Below are 15707 nucleotides of genomic sequence, written 5' to 3' on the forward strand. Positions count from 1 at the left end.
AAGTTGTGAATCATGAATATAAAAAATATATCAATTTAGATCTATTACTTGAATGATGTCATAGAGTGACATGTCCAATCCAAATTGTTGGTAGGTCTAGAGATGCAAAGGCCATATTTCACTCTCAAAATCTCTTTCATGCAAGGGAGATAACCCAATGGCAAAAAGTTACTTTCTTTTTAAATATAAATTTTCATATTTATTTTCTTTTAATTATATTTTCTTTGTGAAATCTGTTTAATCCGAGAAAGAATGTAAGATGTTCAAAATATTGAATGAAGAAAGATAAATCACAAATACATTGTTTTTATTAAATTCATGTTTCAATTACCAAACTGCAAAACATTGTAATACTCCAAGAATCATATGTGAAATATTCTACTGCTCTCGATATATAATGCGCGCGTGTTAGCTGTCTTGCTTCAAACAGGATTTATGTTTATGATATTTGACCTTCATAAGCATTACTCATAGTAGTTAAGTAACGTCACTGAAAGTTTCTACACCAAGCAATATAAAGAATAAATAGAATAAAAACGTTTCTCTATATAGATCAACAATTAATATTTACAACTGAAGAATTACTTTATAATTGTAAGTTTTTTGGATATAAAGTTATTTTCTCTTTTAATTAATACTAGCGGGGGGTACCCAGCGTTGCCCGGGTGTTTTGAGGTGTGTGTGCTCGGGCGGAGGGTGGTAACATAAGAATAAGCGAAGTAAATATTTAAAAAAAACACAAAAAAACTAACGTAAGGCAAACGAACGATGTTAAATGTAAAAATGGGAAAACAAAAAAGAAAATGCGAAACAGAAAAACGAACGTTAAAACTTCGTTAAAAAAATCTGAAAAATACCCCCCCCCCCCCAAAAAAAAAAAAAAAACATGTGAAAAATGGCTTAAATAAACCTGTCAATATTAAAGTTTAAAAAATCGAAAAAAAAAAAAGAGATCTCACACCATGATTCGAACCGGGGGGGGGGGGGGGTAATCAAAACATAAGAATAAGCAAAGTAAATATTTTTTAAAAAAGTAAATGTTAAAACTTTAAAAAATCAGAAAAAAAAAAAAAACTAACGTAAGGCAAACGAACGATGTGAAATGTAAAAATCAGAAAAACAAAAACAAAAAAAGAAAACGCGAATGTGATGGAAAAAAAAAAGAAAAACGAACATTAAACCTTCTTTAAAAAAGCTGAGCGGGGGGTACCCGTCGTTGCCCGGGTGTTTTTGTGTGTGTGTGTGGTCGGGCGGGGTGGGGGTGTTAATGAAAACCTAAGAATAAGCGAAGTAAAAAACCAAAAAAAACGAACATTAAAAAATCTGAAAAACACGTGAAAAATGGCTTAAATAACCCTGCTTCAATATTAAAATTTAAAAAATCGAAAAAAAAAAGACATCTCACACCATGATTCGAACCCAAAACCTTTAGATAATGACCCAGCGCTCTAACCAACTGACCTAAGATGACGTCCATGAAATTAGGTCAGTTTTTTAAATCTTTAAACTAAATCATGTTACGACGTCGTATGACGCATGCATAGAAGCAACATAGTCATGAGAGGATAGTTTTTGCTACTCTCCCCCCTGTAGAAAACTGATCATTTTAGGGTGAAGAAATTGATGTTTTTGGCCAATTTTTTTATATTTGTCAGGCGAAGGATCAAGCTTTAAAATGATACCGATCTGGCGAAAATCCGTTACCCGTGTGGAAAGTTTTTGCGAGACATACAAACACGCAAACACACATACATACATACACACATTTTGGCTTTTATATATATAGATTTCCTAGATGAAATCTGTTTCAACTCAACAGTTCAACGTGATCTCCTTCCAGTGTGAAACACTAAATCCAATACTTGTTTATCCGCTGTCACATACTGATGCAAAAACTTGTTTGTGTGCTTCAAAACAGTTGCAAACAACACTGAATCATTGATTGTGAGAAAACACCCACTTTGAACCCGGCTTTTTTTTCATTAATACATTTTTATGCAAAATGGTGAATACATTCTGATATTTTTAATCCTCTGCATTCTTACACAACTTCAATTTGTGTCAGTATGACCACATTAAAAATCAGCTTACCGCCTCTTAATCATTATTTTCAATGGAGCAAAGTTGTTTTGCTTGGACAGTATTTTCCCCATCAGAAAGCAGTCAAAATTTAAAATGCACAATCTTCTTTCTAATGGTTATGTATTTTGTTCAAAATCTTTCAATTTCTCAACAGATTTTACTCTTTCAAAATAGCTTTTACATATTTGTAAAATTGTTGTTATATAAAACCGTTTTGTTTTTAATTTATGTTTTTTCTCTTTCATTCATGTTATATTACAAAACCGAGCGTCTGGAAGTAAGAAAGGAACAAACGAAAAGGTTGAGTTCAAACCTTTTATTTAAAGATAAAATGATTGTGAAACGAACTGCCTGGCGTGTCAGGATGTTCTGGCAGCGGCAGTGGTGGAAATACTGGTCGGGTGTTTAATATGACTCGGCAAAGATCTGGTGTTAGGTCAGGTTGAGGTGGGGGCAGCGATCACAGGAATGTGGTTTAGTGTTTTAATGTCTGGGATACGGGTGCGGCGATAGCAGAAGAGGAGTAATCCTAATAGCAGGTGTCACTGTGAAGAGTTGGTGACAGGAGCTCCTGCTATTGGCAGGGCAAACATCGCTGTCTGGTGTGCTGTGGTGATCTGGCTACAACAGCGGTGGCGGAAGAGGGGCAGTCTTCAAGGCTTGCTGCCCAGTATCACGAGTAAGATGGCAGCGGTGGTGGCGCAGTAATTTTAATAGCTGCTGGCTGGTGACAGAGTGAGATTCACAGCTTGACACGCTGGGCTGATCTACCTGCTTGTCGAAAAAGCTGTCATTTTTATACTCACAATGCAGACATAGTTGTAGACAAAAGTGGCTTTTATCGCTGGTTAGTGTTTTCGCTTTTTATTTGTTTGTTTTTTGTGTTTTCATGTAGGGAGTTGTCTGTATACATGTGTTATATCAATTTAAAGCTAAGAAAGTTGTGAATGTGTTCTAGTAGGTGTTGTACTGTTGCAGTGTTTTTTTAGATAATTATTTGTGTTTATACGCTGCCAAAGTTATGTTTGCTGTGATGTTTGTGTTTTGTATTTTGATTTTTCTTTTGACGTACGGCTTCCGCTGGCGTTTTTCTTTGTTGAAGTGAAGTGCAAGTTATTTCGTTGATGTGTGTACATAAAAAATGGGTTTTGATGTCATGTGTGTTTAGTGTGTTCATTTATGATGTATCGACGAACGGGCTTTGTCTTAGTATTGCCATTATTATCGCTGCTCCTGCTGGTTTCTGGTTTATTTATGTAAATATGGAGGGATATGCGATATTACATTCACAAACCTTGTTGTTGGATTTAACAATTGCTAATTAGTGACCCGTTCCTAATATTGCTAATATTCATGTTTTTATCCATTTTTCTGTGATCATTTTTGCTACATTAAAGGTATGGATGGCCCGAATCCTTATTTAGTGCAGGTTACTAACACAATTTATCATTATATTCCTTCGCCACGGTGAGCTGCATAGATGGACGGATGGGGTTAATGTTGTAAAGTCATTGTTTTGCATAATATTCATTCATAATATTTTATGAATAATTCTTTCTTTTTTGCAGGCAGGCAGAATTGGAAGCTCATCTCTCTGCTGTTGGTCGTAATAAGAACAAGATGCAAGAAGATTTTCAGAGAAAGTAAATCTTGGATTTTTATCATATTCTTACTAATCAGTTATCAATTGTAAAGGCTAAAAACTGCTCAAGGATACGGGTTAATTGGGATAAATGAATTGTCACTTGAAAGATGAAAACTATTATGAGAGGATTGAAAATAATTTGTGGAACAAACTAAGTTTTTAATTACTTATGAGGATGGCATACAGCAAGTATTTATTAACATTGAATTTGGAGATGACCATGTTGTAACCTGAAGGGAAGCTTATACTTGTAGCAACTATCATCCTGTTCAAATTGAGCTGTATCTTTTTCACAAATATAGAGTGTCAAATTCTCTAAAGTCTTTTCTGAAAAAAAAAGAAAGAGAAATATAGTTTCTCACTCCTGGACAAAGTTCAAAAGAGAGTTGCTAACCTAATACCTAATATGACCTGAACTGTCATCTAAGCTTCAACCTCTGTCCCATCGATGAAATGTTGCATCCCTCTGACTGTTTTACAAGTATTTTAGATGCTCTGATGAACTATAAGCCCTTGCACCCGATTAGCGTAAATACCCCCAACAAACCTGACAAGCAGCAAAATCCCACCCCTACACATTAGAGATCTACAGATGTCAGCCTTCTACTTTAATAATTTCTTCCCCAGATGTGGGAAAGCCTTCTACTTTAATAATTTCTTCCCCAGATGTCAGCCTTCTACTTTAATAATTTCTTCCCCAGATGTGAGAAAGCCTTCTACTTTAATAATTTCTTCCCCAGATGTGAGAAAGCCTTCTACTTTAATAGTTTCTTCCCCAGATGTGAGAAAGCCTTCTACTTTAATAATTTCTTCCCCAGATGTGAGAAAGCCTTCTACTTTAATAATTTCTTCCCTAGATGTCAGCCTTCTACTTTAATAATTTCTTCCCCAGATGTGAGAAAGCCTTCTACTTTAATAATTTCTTCCCCAGATGTCAGCCTTCTACTTTAATAATTTCTTCCCCAGATGTGAGAAAGCCTTCTACTTTAATAATTTCTTCCCCAGATGTGAGAAAGCCTTCTACTTTAATAATTTCTTCCCCAGATGTCAGCCTTCTACTTTAATAATTTCTTCCCCAGATGTGGGAAAGCCTTCTACTTTAATAATTTCTTCCCCAGATGTGAGAAAGCCTTCTACTTTAATAGTTTCTTCCCCAGATGTGAGAAAGCCTTCTACTTTAATAATTTCTTCCCCAGATGTGAGAAAGCCTTCTACTTTAATAATTTCTTCCCTAGATGTCAGCCTTCTACTTTAATAATTTCTTCCCCAGATGTGAGAAAGCCTTCTACTTTAATAATTTCTTCCCCAGATGTCAGCCTTCTACTTTAATAATTTCTTCCCCAGATGTGAGAAAGCCTTCTACTTTAATAATTTCTTCCCCAGATGTGAGAAAGCCTTCTACTTTAATAATTTCTTCCCCAGATGTGAGAAAGCCTTCTACTTTAATAATTTCTTCCCCAGATGTGAGAAAGCCTTCTACTTTAATAATTTCTTCCCCAGATGTGAGAAAGCCTTCTACTTTAATAATTTCTTCCCCAGATGTGAGAAAGCCTTCTACTTTAATAGTTTCTTCCCCAGATGTGAGAAAGCCTTCTACTTTAATAATTTCTTCCCCAGATGTGAGAAAGCCTTCTACTTTAATAATTTCTTCCCTAGATGTCAGCCTTCTACTTTAATAATTTCTTCCCCAGATGTGAGAAAGCCTTCTACTTTAATAATTTCTTCCCCAGATGTCAGCCTTCTACTTTAATAATTTCTTCCCCAGATGTGAGAAAGCCTTCTACTTTAATAATTTCTTCCCCAGATGTGAGAAAGCCTTCTACTTTAATAATTTCTTCCCCAGATGTCAGCCTTCTACTTTAATAATTTCTTCCCCAGATGTGGGAAAGCCTTCTACTTTAATAATTTCTTCCCCAGATGTGAGAAAGCCTTCTACTTTAATAGTTTCTTCCCCAGATGTGAGAAAGCCTTCTACTTTAATAATTTCTTCCCCAGATGTGAGAAAGCCTTCTACTTTAATAATTTCTTCCCTAGATGTCAGCCTTCTACTTTAATAATTTCTTCCCCAGATGTGAGAAAGCCTTCTACTTTAATAATTTCTTCCCCAGATGTCAGCCTTCTACTTTAATAATTTCTTCCCCAGATGTGAGAAAGCCTTCTACTTTAATAATTTCTTCCCCAGATGTGAGAAAGCCTTCTACTTTAATAATTTCTTCCCCAGATGTGAGAAAGCCTTCTACTTTAATAATTTCTTCCCCAGATGTGAGAAAGCCTTCTACTTTAATAATTTCTTCCCCAGATGTGAGAAAGCCTTCTACTTTAATAATTTCTTCCCCAGATGTCAGCCTTCTACTTTAATAATTTCTTCCCCAGATGTGAGAAAGCCTTCTACTTTAATAATTTCTTCCCCAGATGTGAGAAAGCCTTCTACTTTAATAATTTCTTCCCCAGATGTGAGAAAGCCTTCTACTTTAATAATTTCTTCCCCAGATGTCAACCTTCTACTTTAATAATTTCTTCCCCAGATGTGAGAAAGCCTTCTACTTTAATAATTTCTTCCCCAGATGTGAGAAAGCCTTCTACTTTAATAATTTCTTCCCCAGATGTGAGAAAGCCTTCTACTTTAATAATTTCTTCCCCAGATGTGAGAAAGCCTTCTACTTTAATAATTTCTTCCCCAGATGTGAGAAAGCCTTCTACTTTAATAATTTCTTCCCCAGATGTGAGAAAGCCTTCTACTTTAATAATTTCTTCCCTAGATGTCAGCCTTCTACTTTAATAATTTCTTCCCCAGATGTGAGAAAGCTTTCTACTTTAATAATTTCTTTCCCAGATGTCAGCCTTCTACTTTAATAATTTCTTCCCCAGATGTGAGAAAGCCTTCTACTTTAATAATTTCTTCCCCAGAACTGCTAGACTTTCAAATTCCTTTCCAGTTTCCTGCTTCCCCAACTGTACTAACATGCAGGAGTTCAAATGTAATGTAAACAGACATCTTGCTACTCAACTCCCTACATAGTATCCCTGCAACTTATGTTCCAGATAGTAGCCCCCTTCATCAAAGTAGCACTGTGCCTTGTTTGGGGTGAAAATGTAATAAAAAGTTTTTTTTTTAAATACACATAAAATTGCGAATAGATATCATCCTTACCATATAGATATGCATGCACATGTTCATATATTAATTGTCTTTACGTTTAATTATCAGATTTAATGAATTTGATGGGAATTTTCGTCAAAAGGAAACTGAGATTCAAAAATTACGAACGGCTTTACTTGAACAAGAAAAATGTCACATTTTAGCAGTTAGTGATCTTAAATCAGAAAAAGAAATAATTGTCACCGAAATGGAAAGTCTGAAGTTAACAATGGTGGCAAAAGAACAAGAAAATGAAGCTGAAAGTAAAAGGTAAATAAAACTTTTTTTTTACACATACAAAATCATGGCCAAAAAATAGAGAACAACTCCAAGAATATGAAAATATCTATGGAGCTAGTAACTTTTCTTCTTTCTTTTCCAAGACAACAACCAATATACCTGGCAACGGTTGAAGGCTATGCCGGCTAAAACATTACACAAATAACACTCAAGATGAGAACAACAGTCCAATCAAAAGTAATATAAGTAAAACTCTTCTCACATTATATTATTTATTTTGTTAATATAGCTTTTCGAGTAACTCATGTCAATTTGAATGTGGCATCATCCTTGGATCTGTGTTTATTCTCAACATCCATAAAAATGACGTTCTACTTTATTTTATTTATTAGCATTTCAGCCCGGCGTTGCCCGGGTGTTTGGAGGTGTATGTTGAGCAAAAAAAAAAAAAGTGGTAGTAGGAAGGCAGGCTCGAACCCATACCGTGAAGGAGGAAAAGAATGGGGAAAAAACGTGACGTCTTTGCTGTTACGACCACCACCAAACTGGAAGTGACTTAGGTTTAAATTAAGGCTAGACAATCGAAAAGAGGGGATGACTTTCAACAATATCGGCAAAAAAAGTGACCCCTCCCTGTAGAAAAGTGCCAAGTTGAAGGTGAAGAAATTAATATTTTTAGCCAATTTTTCGATATTTGTCGTCTGAAAGGTTAAGCTTAAAAACAATATGAATCTTGTGAAAATCCGTCGCCTCTGTCAAAAGTTTTAGGCAGACATCCAAACATATATACATACATTTATATATTGGTAGCTCAAATTTTCGACCCAAACCAATTAAAAAGCTTGCCCTATCTCTGAATACCCTTTATGTAAAATTTCAAATGTCCAAGGAACCTATATCTAAAATTTCAAGTGTTTAGACCTAAAATTGGCAGAGGAGTTTGGTAGAGTTCTCAAAGGTCAAATCGTTGAATTTTGACCCTGATGGAACAAAAACATGCAACTCCTCTGACTTAAATAAAGGCTTCCGGTCGGAATTCTGCATAGATTCCAAAGTTTGATAGAAAGATTTCTAAGTTTGAGAAAATACACCTGAAGAAGTTGTGTAAATAGTAACAAGTGAAAATGTTTGTAGTGTGATTAATATGCGTGAGTATTTGGCAACGTAGCATTGTGTATGTCTGTGTGTTGGTTCACTTTGTTCTTATTAGTGCGTGTATAGCTGAAGGCTTGTATGTGAGTCATTGTCCTGTCCTTTGCATTTTGCCTCTCCTGGCCAAAAGCAGAAGAGGTTGTTAAATGCGTGTTCAAGGTTCAGCCAGCTTCATGATTTGGAGAAAACTGATTTTGTATAAGAGATAGCATTGGCTTTTTAATTTGACATAGATTTCTTACTTTTGGGTTTAAAATGATTTTGATTGATTGAAAATATTTTAAGTTAACACATTCCTGTAAAAACTCTATTTGCTTTAAGAAGTGATGAAGGAAGCAAATTCCAATGAAGTAGAGAAAGAAAGAGTGTAGCAATCAGTCGCCACATAAGAAAAGAAATTTAAATAAAAAATGTAAAAAGATACATTTTGGAATGATGGAATGATTGTTCAAAGGAATCTGATTTAATTTTGTATAGATTATTTTTTGTTTTTTCGTTTTCATGTTGGAAAATTTTTATACTTAGTTTTGTATTTTTACTTTTTTCTTTGTTTTCCATGATTATAGGTTGAAAAAAGAATTAGAAAATATAAACAATAAAATGGAATCCCAAAAACAGAAAGCATTGCAGACTACTGTGCAATGGGAACTTCAAGTCCAAGAACTTAAGGCAGATAAAATAAAAATGGATGTTTACATTCAAGAACTAAAAGACACAATTGAACGGTGAGAAAAAATGTTCCAATAAATTAGTAACTTGTTATTAGCCAATATTTTTGAACGAAGGTCAGCATCCTATTTTATTAACAGTTAAAAGAAACACACTTAGAACAGCACTCAAACTTGTATATTATGAACTAAATAACCCATATTGTCTATCATAAAAAAAATAACACATATTGTCTATCATAAACAAAATAACACATATTGTATATCATAAACAAAATGACACATATTGTATATCATAAACAAAATAACACATATTATATATCATAAACAAAATAACACATATTGTATATCATAAACAAAATAACACATATTGTATATCATAAACAAAATAACACATATTGTATATCATAAACAAAATGACACATATTGTATATCATAAACAAAATAACATATATTTTATATCATAAAAAAATAACACATATTGTATATCATAAACACAATAACAAATATTTTATATCATAAAAAAAGTAACACCTGCTGTATATCATGAACAAAATAACACATTGCATGTAATAAACAAAATGACACATATTGTATATATTAAACAAAATGACACATATTGTATATATTAAACAAAATGACCCATATTGTATATCATAAACAAAATGACACATTGTATATCATAAACAAAATAAAACATATTGTATATCATAAACAAAATGACACATATTGTATATCATACACAAAATAACACATATTGTATATATTAAACAAAATGACACATATTGTATATATTAAACAAAATGACACATATTGTATATCATAAACAAAATGACACATATTGTATATCATACACAAAATAACACATATTGTACATGATAAACAAAATGACACATTGTATATCACCAACAAAATAACACATATTATATCATAAAAAAATGACACACATTGTATATCATAAAAAATGACACACATTGTATATCATAACAAAAATAACACATATTGTATATCATAACAAAAATAACACATATTGTGTATCATAAAAATAGTAACACTTATTGTATATTATAAACAAACTAACACATTGTAGTCATAAACAAAATAACACATATTGTATATGATAAAAAAAATGACACATATTGTATATATTAAACAAAATAACACATATTGTATATCATGAAAAAACTAACACATATTGTACATCATAAAATAAAATGACACATATTGTATATCATAAACAAAATAACATATATTGGATATCATAAACAAAATCACACATATTGTATGTCATAAAAAAAATAACACACGTTGTATATGATAAATAAAATAACACATATTGTACATCATAAACAAAATGACACATATTGTATATCATAAACAAAATAACACATATTGTACATGATAAACAAAATGACACATATTGTATATCATAAACAAAATAACACATATTGTATATAATAAGCAAAATAACACATATTGTATCTCATAAACAAAATAACACATATTGTATATCATAAAAAAATAATACATATTGTATATCATACACAAAATAACACAGTGTATACAATAAAAAAAAATAACACATATATCATAAAAAAATGACACATATGGTATATCATAAACAAAATAACACATTGTATATCATAAATAAATTATATATATTGTATATTATGAGCAAAATAACACATATTTTATATCATAAACAAAAGTAACATTGTATGTCATAAACAAAATAACCCATATTGTATATCATAAACAATATAACCCATATTCTATGTCATAAACAAAATGACCCATATTGTATATCATAAACAATATGACGCATATTTTTTATCATAAACAAAATAACACATATTGTCTATATTAAACAAAATGACACATATTGTATATCATAAACAAAATGACACATATTGTATATCATAAACAAAATGACACATTGTATATCATAAACAAAATAAGACGTATATCATAAACAAATAACACGTATTGTACATCATAAACAAAATGACAGATATTGTATATCATAAACAAAATAACACATATTGTATATATTAAACAAAATTATACATAGTGTATACAAAAAAGAAAATAACACGTATTGTATATCATAAAAAAATAACACATATGGTATATCATAAACAAAATATTACATTATATATCATAAATAAATTACATATATTGTATATCATGAGCAAAAGAACACATATTGGATATCATAAACAAAATGACATATTGTATATAATAAACAAAATAACACATACTGTATATAATAAACAAAATGCCACATATTGTATGTAATAAACAAAATGACATATATCGTATATCATAAACAAAATAACACATATTGTATATATTAAACAAAATGACACATATTGTATATCATAAACAAAATGACACATATAGTATATCATAAACAAAATGACACATATTGTATATCATAAAAAAATAACACATATTTTATATAAAAAAGAACACATATTGTATATCATAAACAAAATAACACACGTTGTATATCATAAACAAAATAACACACCTTGTATATCATAAACAAAATAACACACATTGTATATCATAAGCAAAATAACACACCTTGTATATCATAAACAAAATAACACACCTTGTATAAAATAAACAAAATAACAGACGTTGTATATAATAAACAAAATAACACATATTGTATATCATGAACTAAACAACAAATGTTGTATATCATAAAAAAATAACACATATTGTATATCATAAAAAAAATAACACAAATTTGATATCATAAAACAAGACGGATATTGTATATCATAAATAAAATAACACATATTGTATATCATAAACAAAATAACCCATAGTGTATATCATAAACAAAATAACACATATTGTATATAATAAACAAAATAACACATATTGTATATAATAAACAAAATAACACATATTGTATATAATAAACAAAATAACACATATTGTATATAATAAACAAAATAACACATATTGTATATAATAAACAAAATAAAACATATTCTATATCATAAACAAAATGACACATGTATATCATAAAGAAAATAACACACTTTATATCAAAAACAAAATGATAGATATTGTACATCATAAACCAAATAACATATGTATTGTCTGCTGAAGAGGAGTTAATTTAGTATAAGGTATTTAAATTTGTAATGTGCATCTATTTTTCCATACATATAGCACACACACACATATGCAGACACATACACACATTGATACTCGTGCATCATAGCACATGCATACACACATTGCCGTGGGTGCATCATAGCACATGGAGTTTAGGGCAGGTTGGTTTGCAACTTTTTTCAGAAAATCAACATGGCCCTGGTTATGATAGTTGGGATTTGATGAGATAAGAACAGATACCAAAAATTAGATTCCTATTTGAACAGAAAATTGAGCATTTAATTTTAAAAATCGTGTAGAAAAGTGTTGAGAAATCCTTCATTTTCATAGCATTTTATACAATAATGTTAATAATTTTAATAATTTAAAAAGTTTTTAAAATTTTAATAATTTAAGTTGTCAACCACCTCAGCAAAAATAACCTTTTCAGTGACATGCAATATGGTTTCCATTCTGCTAGATCTACAGCTGATGTGCTAATAGTAATATCATAAAGGTGAATCTATAGAATTAATTTTACCTCGTTGTTAGGAGGACAAGTGCAGACTATGTGCCTTTTGACAATTTTCTGTCTTGCACTTTACTGCAAAGTCATCACATCTCAAGACAGGAAATTTACAGCTACAAGAAAATATATCAAACAATCTGTTTAGCAGTTCCTTCATTCTTTTCACTTTGGATGCTGCAAGAGATTTCCTGTCAATCTGTTTGGCCCCCTTATAGCAAAATATATTGACATTCTGTCCTATATAACGTTCCCCTAACAAGGGCAATTGTGGATTAACTGCTTGCCAAATACTAATTCCTTAACAATTAACTTAGAAATCTCACTATTTTTTAAGTAGGGATAACTAAACTGGATGACTTGTCGTGAAGTTGGGGGTACTTTTTTGTCCAAACGACAAGGTGGACCAGCAAATTTTGTGAACCACTTGTTAAAACTGAACGTTATGCTTTTACTGACATTCTAATCAGAAAAGTAAAATAAATAAATGGATTATAACTGAAGGAAACTGTTTTAGGCTATTTTCCAGTTTCATATGTACTAGTTACATAGTGCTAGTTATAAGAAATAATGAAAAACTTTGTAGAGTTGAATTAGATGTATTGAAGAGAGGACCAAACCAAATCAGAGGCATAGTTGTGTTTAGTTCAGACATTTTTAGCTCCTTCTTCGATAACATGAATTTATCCATAAAGAGATTCATTCTTGCTGTAGCTATGTTACCATGCTATTTTTAATAGTATTTTCAAGTTAAATTTAATTTTTATGAAATTTTTGTTTATTAAATTGTTAGGTGAAAGTACAAAATAGTTACAACACAACCTCCTATCTTTCCCATGTTAAGAATGGCTTTCTAAATAATAAAGTTATTTTAGTACAATAACATAAATGCACAAATAACGAATAACCTTTAAAGCAGTTTCCTTATTTACTCATAGTAATCTTTGTGGGTTATCTGATTTTAAAACTATAATTTTAGAAGAAAAATACTGCTTAAAAACAATTACTCCTTAAAAATAAAAGAAATAAAAATTTGACACTAATTTTCTGCAAAGTATTTTTTTAATAAGTAGAAAAACTTGAAGATTTACATTATGTTTCGTAAAGAATGTGTAGAATAAAATTATATGGACTATTTTTTTTTTAATATAAAACTAAAGTATTACCATATTTTAATAAAAATTTCAAATAGAATTTGATGTGAAATATTAGGTTGGTGCAAAAATAATGTTTTTGACGTTCATTTGAAATGTAATAATACATAGTCTTTTTGGTTTTTCCTTTAGAAATAATTAAACCTAAATCGTAATGTTCTCAAATTAAATAATAAACAAACGTTAATTGTCAATATCAATAACGAGCGTGTTTTGAGACGGTGAAATCTAAAATGTTTCCACCCAAAAAAAGTTCCTGAAATGAAAAAGCGAACTTTGGTCACTATTATTTAAAAAAAAAAAAACAACATAATTTTGCCTTTACAGTTAATATTTATTTTATTAATTCATAATCCTCACTCATTTTATTTAAAAATGTAATTTAAAACATATTCTAAATAATGATTCCATTTTCTTAACAGTACGGTTTGTTTTGATGACAGGACGTTCTTGACAATTCCCCCAAAAAACTTAATTTAATTTTTCAACTTTTAAAGTCATTTTCTCAAGCAAAGATAACGATTTTGAAAAAAATATTTTGTGTAGGTCTTTTCAATGTTAAACCCCAACTATCATCGCCCCATTGCCTCACCAGGGTTCCAAAATCGACCTGCCCTAATGGACATATACACATACACTTATTGTCATGGGTACATCATAGCACATGCACATATATGCATACACATATTGTCATGAGTGCATCATAGCACATGCAGACATGCACATACACACATTGCCACAGTTGCATCATAGCACATGCACATATGCACATTGTCACAGGTGCATCATAGCATATGCACATATATGCATACACACATTGCCACAGATGCATCATAGCATATGCACATATACACATATACACATTGCAACAGGCGCATCATAACACATGCACATATGCACATGCACACATTTCCACAGGTGCATCACAGCACATGCACATATGCACATACACACATTGTCACAGGTGCATCATAGCATATGCACATATGCACATACACACATTGCCACAGGTGCATCATAGCACATGCACATATGCACATACATACATTTTACGGGTGCATCATAGCATATGCACATACACACATACATACATTGCCACAGGTGAATCATAGCACATGCACATATACACATACACACATTGCCACAGGTGCATCATAGCACATGCACATATGCACATACATACATTGCCACAGGTGCATCATAGCATATGCACATATGCACATACACACATTGCCACATGTGCATCATAGCACATGCACATATGCACATACATACATTTTATGGGTGCATCATAGCACATGCACATATACGCATACACCCATTGCCCCGGGTGCATCATAGCATATGCACATACACACACACACATTGCAACAATGATTCTTTTATATTACACTAGCGGGGGGTGGGTACCCAGCGTTGCCCGGGTGTTTATAGGTGTGTGTGTGGGGGGGGGATAAGTAATAACCCTGAAATGATGTTAAAAAAATCGGAAAAACCAAAAATAAAAAAAAACAGCGAAAAAAAAAAACAAACACTGTGTGTATAGGGGGGGGGAAGTAAACTAAAGAATAAGCGAATTAAAAAAAATAAAGAAACCTTGCCCGTGTGTCTAAAGATGTAAAAGAAAAAAAAATTGTGAGGCTGGATTGAACCCGGAACGTGGAGGTGAAACTAACTCCAACCACTTAACTGTCTCGGCCAAGAGTAAGAAGAATTGATTATAGTGTTAAAAAAAGGGTTATAAAGTGAGTGAAAGAGGTTCGATTGACAGATAGCCACTAAATGAGGTCATCGCGGGAGCGTTACGAGATGACGTAGCAGTATTTTATTTTTTATTAAATTACGTATTTCATTTCCTGTCTAGACATCTCTCTCTATCTGTTTGTCTCTCTCTCTCTCTCTCTCTGTTTGCATTTGTGTATGTGTCTCTCTCTCCCTCTCTCTCTCTCTCACTTCGTCTTCCTTACTCTAAAGACTGGAAAAT

The 15707-nt window shown here is 31.6% G+C and overlaps 1 protein-coding gene across 4 annotated transcripts in view; it reads left to right on the forward strand.

Annotated features, from left to right (window-relative positions):
* The window catches only part of LOC145265423 (coiled-coil domain-containing protein 57-like), a 146831-nt gene that overhangs the window by 48364 nt on the left and 82760 nt on the right, over window positions 1–15707 (forward strand). For all 4 annotated transcript variants that reach the window (XM_080121253.1, XM_080121251.1, XM_080121252.1 and 1 more), the window contains 3 exons: window positions 3651–3725; window positions 6936–7136; window positions 8825–8983. In XM_080121253.1, coding sequence (XP_079977379.1) covers window positions 3651–3725; window positions 6936–7136; window positions 8825–8983 — 435 coding nt within the window. The remainder of the gene's footprint in view (window positions 1–3650; window positions 3726–6935; window positions 7137–8824; window positions 8984–15707) is intronic.

Source organism: Euprymna scolopes, chromosome 40, assembly GCF_053919585.1.
Source record: "Euprymna scolopes isolate OS-2025 chromosome 40, ASM5391958v1, whole genome shotgun sequence".
Lineage (NCBI taxonomy): Eukaryota > Metazoa > Mollusca > Cephalopoda > Sepiida > Sepiolidae > Euprymna > Euprymna scolopes.